This window comes from Mauremys reevesii, linkage group 1 (genome assembly GCF_016161935.1).
Source record: "Mauremys reevesii isolate NIE-2019 linkage group 1, ASM1616193v1, whole genome shotgun sequence".
NCBI lineage: Eukaryota > Metazoa > Chordata > Testudines > Geoemydidae > Mauremys > Mauremys reevesii.
Window position 1 is genome coordinate 288,266,341 of NC_052623.1, and position 13,771 is coordinate 288,280,111.

Below are 13,771 nucleotides of genomic sequence, written 5' to 3' on the forward strand. Positions count from 1 at the left end.
TACTCTATTTTGCTGTTGTGTGTTGTAATGTTTGTTTTGGTGTAGCTCTGTAGAAAAGATTATTTTCACAGGGTATGAGCAGTGACATGTATACACGGTATCAATCTTGAGGGCCTATCTGTTCCATTTCTTGGAGATATGTTTTTCATTCACTTCAGTCCAGAGAGGGAAAAACTGAATTGTGTGTTACACAAATATTGTTGGTCTTGAGAACTGCCTAATCTATTAAAAGCCGCTATAAAAGAGTTTAAGGTGTGGAGTCAACTCGAAGTGTGTCTAGAGCGTATATGGACACTAGAGAGAAAAGTCTACAGAAATTCTGCTGTACAGCTCAGCTTCTGCCTGCTGGTCTGCCATCATCTGTTTTTGTGGCATGAAGGAATGTGTGGAAACTCCACAATTAACTGCCTCATTTCTGTCCTCCTCCCATTCAACTCCTGGTGCTCTCTACATCTGAAATTCTTCCCCAGCACTGTCTAGCATGTCCCTATCCTGCTCTCATTAAAACACACTTTTTTCAAAAGTTCTAAAACTCCCTGGACTTCCTCTCACTGAAGCATTAAAAGTCAAAGTCTACTAAAACTTAAACCAAGTCCTGGCAGCAATGAAACAGGTGCTAAATCTCACTGCTCAATCACTTCACTTTTGTTGCAGTCTATCCCCTATCCTTCATTTGTGTTTGGTTTGTGATCTCCATGGAGCAAGGATTTTGTGTTTCTGTTTGTAAAGCACCTAACATGATTTGGATACTATAGAAATAAGTGACCATCCATTAGCAGTCCTCAAGTACTCTTATATTTACAGAAGTCTTTTTAAATAGCTTGCTGCTTTCTTTAGAATTCTTAAGAAGTTCATTTGGTCCTGTATCTTACCACTCTCTATTTCTTTATAATTTGTCCTAGTTTGTCCTCTAATTCTATAAATAAATCTTTTTTTCTCCCCTCCGAAATTTTGTTTCTGTTTCTTGCCTTTTTTGGGGGGGCCTTCATTTTTCAGGCTGAAGCAATCTAAAGTCCTCTGAATGTGCTGTTATTGCTATGAATAGGGTGGAACCCACATCTGCAACATTTCACCACTGGAAGAAACACCAGCCTTTTAAAGGGGTTAACTGAGAGAAATCTCTATTTAAACTGTAACTTCGAGAACTCAAGCAGTAAACACACTGCCACATATAGGCTCTTACAGAATAGTTCTCGTAGTGTCTCTCGTGCAACAGAGCGTTGACTGCATTACACTTCCTAAGTGTCTTCCCACAGCTTCACCAGGACTTCAGTAGGCCAGTAACAGGAGGCTGTGAGGCCTGGTGGACAGAGCACTGGACTGAGACTGGGCCACCTGTGTTCTATTCCTGGTCTGCCATTGGCCTGCTGAGGACCTTGGGAAAGTCACATCTACTGACTGTGCCTTGGTTTCCCTGTCTGTCAACCAGGGATAATGATCCTGACCTCCTTTGTAAAATGCTTTGAGATCTACTGATCAAAAGCACTATGTAAGAGCTAGGTACTTATTATTATAATGTACACTTCCCTATGCCAGCTAAAGCTCCTGTGCCTCAATGGGGATTCACTGCAAAGAACGGCATGCATTGCAAGGACTTCCCTCCATCAGGGTTTCTGCCAACTACTGTGAGGGAGCAGCTTTAGCTTATTATAGCTAAAGCTCCTACCTAGTTTATTATAGCTAAGGCTCCTAACTGTACAAGCTACATAAATGGTGGCTGAATACTATATTCACGCTCTCTGGAGGGCTTCTCGATAAGAGTGTTGTGTTGTGTATGGCATATGGAAGTGGAACACAAAGCTGGGTATTTCTGGCTCCATATGGCAAATTAGAGCTGCATGAATAAAGAATAACTACCTACATACATCACATTTTTGCTTCATGAATGTTCACATGTGGGAGTTGACATTCTTCCTAGAAATCATTTTTTTCCCCTCAAAGAAAAGGTAAAATGTCACCATTTAACCTACAATTGCAGCTCTTAGTTTGGAAATAATGAAATTTCACCTGCAGCTCCATTTTTATTAATTGCTGTGGGGATGGCTTCTCTGGTTTCTTCTGTGGTCTTTCCCCATCCTCTCAGTTGCTACTACAGTTGTATTCTATAGTGCCCTTCCAACCCTGTGCCTCCAAAACAGCCTTTGCAGCTTCAGCAACATTCATTTTCGGTATTTTAGATTAAGACCTAAATATTGCACAGTAAATACCTGGCTTTAGAAGCTTTTCTTGAAACAGACAGCACAATGGATGTTAACCATTTTTACTTTCCTTCATGTTAAAATGAAGGCTTCCGTGTAGTGCGTATACTAGAGTGGTCAGTGCCAATCAGTGAAGCTCTTACACATCCTGGTCTTCAGTATTTATTTATTTTTTTACCAGTATCCATCTAGAATTTTAGGCACTTTACACTTTTAAAAACCAGCTATAAGATCCTTGCTTCATCACCAGCCTGGGGAATTATCAGCCATACCAAATTAGTCTTTAGACCTTGGCTTTGGGCTCCATTTATTGTCTGAATGTCCACAAACTCATAAAAGGAAAATTGAGACAGTTAACTGAGGCTTACTAGCCAGCTGCAAGTTCCAGGACTTACCACATGGAGCCTGCCTTCCTTCTGCAGGGTCTCCCGCAGGACCCTGCCCCTTCCTGCAGCTTCTCCCTGCTGTTCCCTCTCAAATGAGCCACTTGCTGGCTTTTATAATCACTCATTCCCTTTCAAGTGGGTCTGATAACTGACCAGGCACAGGGCCATTAAGGAACAGGCCACCATTTCACCAACCATACACACACAATTTAATATCAAGTGATTTGCAATGTAGTAATGTTCATGCTACTTCCTCATGTCTCAGTGCCTCAGCTTGTTGATGATACTTCTTTATAGTTTACAGTTCACTTTGGTGGCAAGGAAAACCTCTGGGCTATAACCCTGCAATATTATTTGGAAAATGTACGGATTTTTCTTTTTATATGGATAGATTGGCAAACATCTTTAAATTAAATCGAACCTTTGATTTCTTCTTGCTTTATTTGTATAGTCACATTATTTCTGCTGTAGAAAAAAAAAGATTAAAATGAAAGCAATTATAGTCTCTTTGCTTTTCCACCGAAATGACAAAAAAGACATGGCACATTAAACTGGATCCCACATGGTCTTTTGAGATGATTGGTGTTTCATGGGCACCACAGGACACCATTTTCAAAGACCTCTTTAATATATATGTATATATATCTAAAGATTAATTCAGACACTTGTAATTATAGTACTGTACCTTTGTTGTCATCTTTGATTTATCATGAGTGATGTTTTATCTGAGTAAATCTTTGGTAAGTCTTCTAAAAAAATTCTGTTGTATTTATGAGAATTGCAGTATGTTAAGAAATCTTTCATTGGATGTATTGCTGATGTTAGAATTGGCAATAAGATTTTAAAAACTATTTCTGGTCCTTGACATATAGTGCGTGTTCCCTTCTGAGAATAAAAATGATCTTTTTTACCTTGAGAACAAAGAACATTTTTAGTGTATGTGTACACATAGGATAGGCAACAGAATTGATTGCTTGTGTCCATTTTTTTGTGCACAATATAATCTAAATGTCTAAAGTGATACTGAGATAATTTTGCTAAAAGAGATGTGGCTACAGACATATGGTAGTTATTTAAGGAGCCCTATACGCTTTGTATATGATGTTACAACAAGTAATCTGTAACATACTCAAAGCCTCAAGGGCTTTTTGGAACAGGTATAGTTAATCCTTTTATTGTTTTGTTTAATTTAATAATGTGAAAGTCATTTAGATGTATATTTTCTCTCTCTTAATCTCAAATTATATTAAAGCATTATGTGACAATCAGGTAGGGTAACTGGATTTGCTGTTGCATCAAGATGATATTCAAGGGTAATAGCATCAATTGCTTGTAGTGAAGGGGTTTTAAATTACAAGATAAATTCCTATCCAAATAGAACTATGTTACAGATGTTATGGTCACCATGGTGATACTGACAATTCTTTAGAGAACACCATCTTAAATTTGCTAATTTAAAAAAATTCTTAGTGAATGACTGATTGCAGAAAGAAAGATAGACAAACATTACATTGGCTCAATGGCATTCTAAAAGCCTTGTTCACTCATCAGTATGAAGTTTAGTTACCTATGTAGCCTCTGCCTCAACCTGCCATATACACACTGATAATATACAGACATTATTGAGTCATATCAGTTCTGCTTGATAACTGCTGACTATATGAATACCCACCACCTCTTGGCTTCTCCAAGCCACATAATCAATGTCTCAAATAACTTCTCAGGATTTAGCTTGATAGAATGCTGTGGTTAATTCTCAACACAATTCACTGTCATCGTACAAAAAAGGAAGTTTCAAAATGATTACTGATTCAGTGATCTCAGTACCTGGTTATTATTTGTTATTTATAAGTTTTAGGGTGATATCTTGGCCCTACTGAAGTCAATGTACGTTTTGCCATTTATTTCAACAGGGTCAGGATTTCACCCTAACAAGAGATGGGCAAAAGGTTTCATCCTGTTCCCTTAATCTGTTTTATCCCCATTAGACACTATTATTCAGAATTCAGGCCCAGGATGATTTCTATGCTGGTGATAATCAAAGAGTTCTCCACTCTGTAGGAAAGTGCTTACTACATTTGGATGCTATAAAAAAATTCAGTTATCTATTTGATAGCCCTTCCCTTGTTTTGCCATTGCCTTGATTTCCACCTACCTACGCATTGCATTCTCCCCTCTTCATTGGGGCAGCTGTACCTCTCATAAAAAACCAAAAACCTTCTCCATCCCTAAACTTAGCCATTGCATCATTCTTCTGCTCTCTCCCACCACATCTGCACATGCTACCTGTGTGGTACAGTGCAACTGTAAATGTAAAATTTACTCTGCATTTGTATGTACAAATTAATCTGTGCAGTGTGAAACTGTATAAACAATACTATAGAAAAATACTGAATTGTATATCAGATACAGAAAGGGCATTCTGTAGATCTTACCCAGTACAGCTGGAAATACATAGGGGCCAACTGATTTTTTCAGAACAGGCAAGCCACAAGAGATACTAATTCTCTGTCCAAGTTTCCACAGAAATAAGACTCTCCTTCTGAATTGTATTACTCTTGCTCAAGACAAATTACAAGAACTGGCAAAAGCTCTGGCTTTGTAAGAGAACTGCTAACAGAGGAGTTACTTGTGGCTAATGAATATTTTCTTGTAGACATTACATGGAAGGTTATATGGGATTCTGACCATACCTTTCAGCTGTCAAGCATTCTGTGGGATGTTCCACATTTCAAGTTTTTTCCTAGCAGTATTGTTCTGTCCTACCAGGCTGCCTGTGAATTCCAACATCTGTTGCCTAAAGATGGCAGCTACCTAGAAAGAACGGACTATCCTCTCTAACCCACACTGATGAGTTGTGCATGTGGTTTGGGCTATCAGGCAGATAAGGGAAGGGGTTAGTGCAACTGGCACCCAGGCTCTATTTCTTGTATTGCTGCCTGAGCCTTTTCTGCCTCTGCTTATCTATAACTCCCATAAGCCACTCACTAATTTAAAAAACAAAAAACAAAACAAAACAAAATAAAAAGGTTGTTCATCACCAGGGCAGGGTATCAGAACTCCATCACCTCCTCTCTGCACTCATTCCTGGGGACCCAGGATAACACCGTAACAGAAGATGCCATCTCCCTATTCTTTAAGAGAGAAGATCTAAGTGGGAAGGATGAAAAGAGAGGGTTACGGGCAAGAAAAAGGGGAGCAAAGAAGAGAACATTGTGCAGAAAGTTACAGCTATTGAGATTCGTCATTTTATATAACTACACAGGGTCCCAATCCATCAAGGACCATCCGCAATGTTAACCATTGCTAACCTACCACCCAGTGGGGAATAAGGGATGGCAATCAATTTGTCATGACAGACTAATGCCAATAGGTTATAGAAAAGATTAAATTCAACACCACCACCAAGCTTAGATGGCGAAGGTCTGTAGTGGTGAGTATGATGCCCATGTTCTACAATTAAATTCCCTGAGATTTAATTTGGACTTCCCTCCGCAGACCCTACCAGGAAAGGTTGGGGGTTTTTTTTGCATTTTTTTTTTTACTTCCGCCTCCTGACTTCCCAATTCATGAGGGGGTTCAGAGGTCACAGAAACTCAACAAGTTCCTGTCAGAGACAATTGACACAGTCCAAGGCAGACATGGCCAGAAGGTGACCACTGGTGGAATAGGGATTGGCTCTATAAAATTGTGGGCCCACAGATGGGGAGAGAGCAGTTTTGGGAGGCTTAGATGGAGGATTGCAAATAATGTCTTCAAGGGAACTAAATGCACAGCTAGGGCAACAAACACAGGATTCCCTAATTGTACTAATGGAACATTAATGAAACCATCTTATGGTAGAAAGAGTGTATCCTGGATAGGGTAAAATAGATTAAGGTTTTGTTCCTATAATTAATTCCTCTTTATTTCCATGAACATTTTAGGTATATCAATATATGCATGAAACCATAACTGTTAATGGCTGCCCAGAATTCCGTGCCAGGGCCACTGCAAAGGTAAGACCTGTGCAACTATTGAAGTATGTGTTACCAAAGTGACCTAGTAATTGACTGTGCGCGTGTGTGTTTCAGGTATTCGTGTGTGCTCTGTAAGAAAATTTAGACATCAGTGGCAGCCCAGAGTCTAGAACCAGTGCTACTTCCCAGGTAACAATCCTAATGGCAAATTTAACCTTTGTGCTGCTTCTGTAGCTTAAGAAAAGAGAATGATATCATGGGATTTGGTGGTTTATTGAAAAATCAGTTTGCAAAAGCAAATCTACTGGTTCATTCTGTAGAATTAAACCTGGAATACCAATATTTTTATGACAAATTCTCCTATAGGGCTCATCCCAAGTAGCAGGTGGTCTAGCCTCCAATCAATGCATGTAGGATTTTCAGAGGTGCTGAGCACAGAAGACTCCAACTGAAGTCAATGGGAGCTGTGGGTGCCCATCACTTCTGAAAGACAGGGCCCAAGTATGTAAGTCTGATAAAAGTGAGTGGTAACGATGTGTGAATTCCACTGTATCGATTGTGCCCATATGTAATATGCTTTGTGTTTTCAGTGCATGAACAAAAATAATTGCTTCCAACAGGGCTTCATCATGGAATTAGCTCCCTGTGCACCAAATGGTAAAGGAAGATTACCCGCCACTTGGTAAACGGGTTATGTAGATATCGTGCAGTAAGCGTATTCTAGGAAAGCCATGATATTTTTTCAAGAAAATAATTCATTAAGACCCAATCCTTCCCCCAGAGAAGTCAATGGCAAAATCCTTAGTTTTAATGTGATTACACGTTTGTAAATCTACACTAGGGGAAAAGAAGCAAAAAACAAACAAACAAAAAACAAAAACCACACCCCTAAGACAATAGTAAAAACACACAAAGATCAAAAATATGTATCAAAGACACCTACAGTATTTCAGAGAAATGTTCCCTATGGTAACCAGTACGTTTAAAATAATTAGCCTACCATACAGTAACCAAAATATTTTCCTACATTTGATTTTTTATTTCGTTTTTGTTATATTGAGTTAGGTTTTTTTTCTTATGAGTTAACCTTTTTCTAATTGAAACTTCAAATGAACAATGTAGATTTGTAAAGGTTCTACTACTGAAAGTAGAAAATTATGTTAGAATATGATTTGTTTACACTGTAGGCAAACACAAAAACGATTGCTACATGGTATAATAAAGGGTGAAAAATTCTGAATAGTGTTTGCCATTCTCATTTCTTATTCATATAGAACAGCAGGGTTACAGAGCAATGTTTGAATATCGCAATACTTCCTGGTTATTTCTGGGCTGTCTGCATTGCATTTTCCTAGTGCATTCATGTCTGACATTTAAATGTATGCATGATGACAAGGTTTGCATGAGCGAGTACATATAACTGAGAATGATCCATTATATTCACATCATCTACTAGCTTCCATTAAGCATAAACATTAGAATGCTGAAAAAGCATTAACATAATATAGAATTACTGCAGTAATTTTAAATCTGAGGATATGTTAAAAAGTAAAAATAATTATTTTGTAATATTTACTTAATGCTTTACCAGGGTCTACAATTAAAAAGAGACAATTGCTAGTGAAAGATGGAATAAAGAATGTTTTTCTTTTCTTCATACAAGATTTACAATACCTTACATATTTGTAATTTTTCTATAGTGAGAATAGTCATTTAGTTTAATTCATTTTATATTTTCATAATCTGAAGATTATGTAGCATTACTTTTCAAGACCTATTTATATAAAGTGCAGTTACAGTATAAAAGCTCATGCCCCTGTTGTAAAAGTTATTAATCTATCAGCACTTTTTTCAAGAGGAAGATTTTATTGAGGCTATTTAAAAAAAAATAGTTTAAATGAAAATATCCTTCAGGATTTATTTGGGGCAAAGAATAAACCAAATAATCAGTCCTACATATATTGGGGGTGGGGAAACAATTAACTTTATCCAAATTACATAAATTAGAAGTAAAGCAGAAGGTTATATCGGTGTCTTGCACAGCAGTAAGGAAAAAAGTGAGTGACAAAGCAACTTTAAAAAGAGAAGTAATGTGTTACAGAGTTAGAACAGATGACTAGCAATCTGGCCTTTTAGGATCTATTTCTGGGTGACATTGGGCAAGTTACTTAACTTCTCTGTGCCTGTTTCCCCAAGTATTTCAAAGGAGTGATTTGAGACTTAACATTTGTAAAGTGCTTTCAGATCTTTGATAGAATTTCAAAATATTATTTTCATGTGAACGAATTCTTTCTACAAAACAAACGACAGGGCTTAACAGTGATCTCATTACATGGCCAAATAACTGTCTTTTCTTCCAGGCAACAGTTGCTGCTTTTGCAGCAAGTGAAGGCCATTCACACCCTCGAGTGGTGGAGCTGCCAAAGACTGATGAAGGTCTTGGCTTTAACGTGATGGGAGGAAAGGAACAAAACTCTCCTATATACATTTCTCGTATCATTCCTGGAGGGGTGGCAGAAAGACATGGAGGACTCAAGCGAGGAGACCAGCTGCTTTCTGTTAACGGAGTGGTAGGTGAAAAGTTTGGAGTGATTTCCTTTTTCATGAGAGTTTTTATTTTTCCAAATGAAGGTTTAAAATGTTTAAAACACCACAAACAAAATTAGCTCTGCAGTAAGAGACCCGAGATGATACATTTGCGGTGAACTAAACAACTTTATGCCACCACATCTTTGTTATAATATTGATTGTTAGAGCTTCATCTTCCAGTGTAGCTCAGCTCGGAAAAGTGGCTCTAAAAATGTCCTTATGGATTTCCATTGTTTATTGTCTAGATTTCTGCATAAAATACATGCAGTTTACAAGTTAAAAAGATATCTTCTGTCATTGCCAGTGCTGCAATTCGAGAGTCAAACTGGGCTTTTTTTCTTCTTGTACTTCATAGCCAATAACAGTCCTGCAGGCCAGATTAGGCCCTCTGTGACATTTGTGCAGGCATGTGGCCTTCAGTGGCTTTGTACAACTATAATTAAAAAGGAACTAAGTAAACAATGTTGTTGATGATTCACAATGAAGAATAAAATCCAGCTCATTCTCTTTTACTTGTGTTGTTCTGTAGTGTTATTTTTGTCACTAAAATCAGCTGATATCAATAAATACCAGGGTGCATAAAAATCATTGATTAAAAAAATAAATAAATAAAAATTGGATTTTTTTTATTTAAATCAGATTTTTTTTGATAAAATGCTTTTTTTTAATTAAGACATTATAGCTCAAAGATATGTCATGGAATAGGGATTATAAATTCTAATTCTATAGTATGAGACAATATAGTCATGTAATATTTAAGAAAAGTTTTGTAAATGAGTTCCAATAGTTCATGGATTAGGGACCCAATCGCATGGGGTCCCAGGGGCTTCTGTATAGGTTAATCTTTCTATCTACCCAATGGGACTCAGTGCTCAGTCTAGAAGATACCATCAGAGATGCTTAGTTTTGCAGTTCTCAAACTGTGGATTTGGGTCTCCAGAGATAACATGCTTGTTAACAGCAAAAATGTTTTTAAGTACATAATTAAATAACATATAGAGGTGAGAAATAACAGACCTCAACCCTATTGTCCCTCTGCAAATTTGTGTACACAGAGTCAATCCCTTACCTCTCTCTAAAAGTGCAAAGTTTCAAAAAGTTCAATGAATAGAAGATTGTTGGGGGCAGAATAGATCTGGACAAGGAGAAGTCTGGAGATAAATATGAGAAGGGAGGGAAAGGCAGTAGAAACAAAAGTGAAACTGTTTGAGCAGCATATTCCAGAAGTCTTGAGGTCTTTCTGAGTGTAGCCTTCATTGGATTTGAGATCTACCATACCATTCTCCCACTAGAAGGGGAACCCTATAATGGCAGCAGGCCGTAAAAGAGATCCAGTTTGGGAATATTGTAATGAAGTTCCTCTACCCGTGGGTAAGACAGGCATGCGTGCAAAATGCAAACAGTGCAAGAAAGAAATGCAAGGCCTGGTTGCCCGAATGAAACAACATCATGAGAAGTGTTCCTTCTCAGGAGGAAGCTGCACTGAAGATGATGAAAGGAACATGTCTGAACGTGCAGGATCTTTAGGTTGGTAAACTTTTTTATTTCATACTTCTTTCTTAAGGACTGCTTGACTTCCTTGTGGATTATTCTTGAATTCTCATGTCTGAGCAAAAAATATAGTTGTTACTCTATGGTACTATCATTTTAGATGCAATTGTGATAAAAATAAATAATTGAAATAGGCAGATCTTCCTTTTATAATTTCACCTTTAAAGTAGTACTGCATGTCAGTGAATGCAATGAGTAAGACTAAATGAGCAGTCTGGTAATAATAATTAAATAACTGCATTGACTTGTTTTGTTTAGGAGAATCCATCCTCAACATACAGGATTCTGAAGACTATCCACCTTCAAGATCACCATCATTTTCTATAGTTTCAGAGTTATCTGCCAATGATAGTGTTTCAGTCACATCATGTATGTCACACAGTCACAGTATATCACCTGTAGCAAAAAGAAAAAAAATCTCCATCATCCAGAAACAACCATAGATAAGTTTGTGATAAAAACAGCAGACTACAAAAAGAGGTAATATATGAAAAAATTGCCTGGTTTGTTTATGCAAAAAACTCTCCTTTCGGTATGATTGAGAACCCACATTTCATTAACATGGTTCAGTCATTAAGACCAGGACACAGCCCATCCAACAGAGCAGATGTCATGGGCAAATTACTGGATAAAGTCCATGAAAGAGAAATTGAGCAGTGTGAAAAAGGTCTAGAAGGTGAAATTGTTAACCTGAGCCTTGATGGATGGAGCAATGGCCACAATGATCCTGTTGTATGTGCTTGTGTGACAACAGAAAAAGGGAATGTCTTCCTTATAGAAACAATTGATACATCAGGAAATGCAAACACAGCAGAATGCTTACAAGTACCACCAGTAAAAGCTATAACAAACTGAAAAAAAATTCAAATGTCTAGTATGCAACTTGGTCACAGACAATGCTGCAAATTTATCCAAGATGAGAAGAAATTTAGAAAGAGTCCCAAGCTAATAACATATGGTTGCAGTGCTCATTTGATGCACCTCTTAGCCAAAGACTTCAGTGTTCCAGAAATAAAGGCTAATGTTGTTGAAATTGCAAAATACTTCCATAACAACCACTTTGCAGCAGCTGCTCTGAAAAAAGTGGGAGGAACCAAGCTAACTCTCCCACAAGACATGCGATGGAACTCAGTTAGTGGACTATTTTGAGCACTATATCAAGAACTGGCCTAATCTGATGACAGCTTGTGAACAAGATTGTGAAAAAATAGATGGCACTGTCACAGCCAAAGTTCTCAACATTGGGCTTAAGAGAAATGTTGAACACATGTTGAGTACCGTGAAGCCTATTTCTGGAGCCTTAAACAAAATGCAGGGAAATAGCTGTTTTATTGCTGACGCTGTTGAAATTTGGAAGGAACTGAGTGAGACCTTAAAAAGAGAAATGTGCAACGACACAGTTAAATTACAAGCATTAAAAAAATAAATTGGACAAGCACTGTCTCCAGCTCATTTTTTTGCAAATATTCTCAGTTCTCTGTACCAGAGTCAAACCTTAATGGCTGAAGAAGAGGAGTTGGCTATGACATGGACATCCAGCAATCTTCCCTCCATAATGCCAACTATAATAAACTTCAGAGTTAAGGGTGAACCATTCAAGAAATATGTTTGCTGATGATGTTTTAAAGAAAGTCACACCAGTGAACTGGTGGTAGTCACTTAAGCACTTGGATTCAAAGACTGTTGAAGAGATAAATGTCACTTTTAACAGCAGTAGCTTCTTCTGCTGGTGTAGAAAGAATATTTTCTTCCTTTGGACTAATTCATTCCAAATTGAGAAATCGTTTGGGACCTGAAAAAGCAGGAAAGCTTGTTTTTCTTTTCCAGATTATGAATAAACAGGAAAATGAAGGTGAAGATGACTGGGTTAGCTGCAGAAACCAATATTTTAAGTTTCTCATGTTGACCTGGCTGACAGTCAATTTAATTTTTTTTTAAATATTTCATTTAACTATTTTAGTTTAAAAACAATTTTAACAAAAACAAACCTGATTTTAAAAAACTTGAATGTTTAAATAAATTCAAAAGTTCATATGCTTGTTTTGTTACAATATTATATGTTTGCTGTTGAAGAAAAAGTCCAGAATATATAACGTTGTTGTTTTAGTTAAATAAAACAATTTAAATGTCTGACTGGTGATGTTCTCCTCCTAATACAGAATGGCAAGAAAATCCTCGAAAATATTAATGATTAACCTGTTGAATTGAAGATAGTTCATAAATGACTTCATAAATATCTGCTTCAATTACCTTTGGTAAATGAAATAACCAAACAATCATTCATTTTTGATATAGCTGTAAAACTAATCTGAAAAGTTTTTAAAATGAAGCTCTTTAAAAATGTATAGTGTGTACCTTCTAAAAATGAAACCTACATCTATCTCTGAGTTGTGAAGAATGTATATTAAAGTTATAACAACCAACAAGATTGCACTTTTATGTAGAAATCCATGATTAAATCGAGTCAATTTGATTTAAAATCAAATCCACCCTGGTAAATACATACAGGGAGCAGATGTGTAAAGTAAAAAGGTGTCATTTTACATAGTTACTGTACTTTTCAGTCACTTTCAGACTGACTGATTTGCATTCGTTTCACTCTGGACTCCAAACAGGGGAACTGGAATAGAGAGGAGAAAAATCAGGCCTGACTGTCTTTGGGGCCAGTTCTGCCCTCAGATCTGCCCATAACTTCTTATCACATATTTGTTGCACCTCTCCTGTGTGGTATAGCAGGAGATGAATAAAATTATTGCACTGCAGTTTTTCAAAGTGACAACATTGAGTCCCTGGGCAGAATTTATCCCTTTTAAAAGAATTTTCTAACAGTCTGAAGACTTAATGATGAGTTAGGATTACACTATTTCTTCTTCTTACAATTGCCTCATAAATATTAGTGTATTTTCTTTGTGTTATAACCTTTGTCCTCAGATTAGGAGTCAGTCATCATAAAGCATGAAGTCGTGGCATAAAGCTAAGTATTCTGTTACTTCCTTGCCCTTTGCACAGCCCCATTAAAAACCATGAGGCAGAGGTGAAATGTCAGTAAGTAGATTTTGTAAAATATTAAAATAGTATGGCACACTCC

At 37.1% G+C, this 13,771-nt stretch overlaps 1 protein-coding gene and 1 long non-coding RNA gene across 3 annotated transcripts in view; one reads left to right on the top strand and one right to left on the bottom strand.

Annotated features, from left to right (window-relative positions):
* The window catches only part of LIN7A (lin-7 homolog A, crumbs cell polarity complex component), a 70,547-nt gene that overhangs the window by 41,720 nt on the left and 15,056 nt on the right, over nt 1-13,771 (top strand). For both annotated transcript variants that reach the window (XM_039520774.1, XM_039520773.1), the window contains exons 3-4: nt 6,511-6,582; nt 8,904-9,113. In XM_039520774.1, coding sequence (XP_039376708.1) covers nt 6,511-6,582; nt 8,904-9,113 — 282 coding nt within the window. The remainder of the gene's footprint in view (nt 1-6,510; nt 6,583-8,903; nt 9,114-13,771) is intronic.
* LOC120395939 overlaps nt 1-13,771 on the bottom strand; it is a 77,115-nt gene that overhangs the window by 15,787 nt on the left and 47,557 nt on the right. The window lies entirely within an intron of this gene.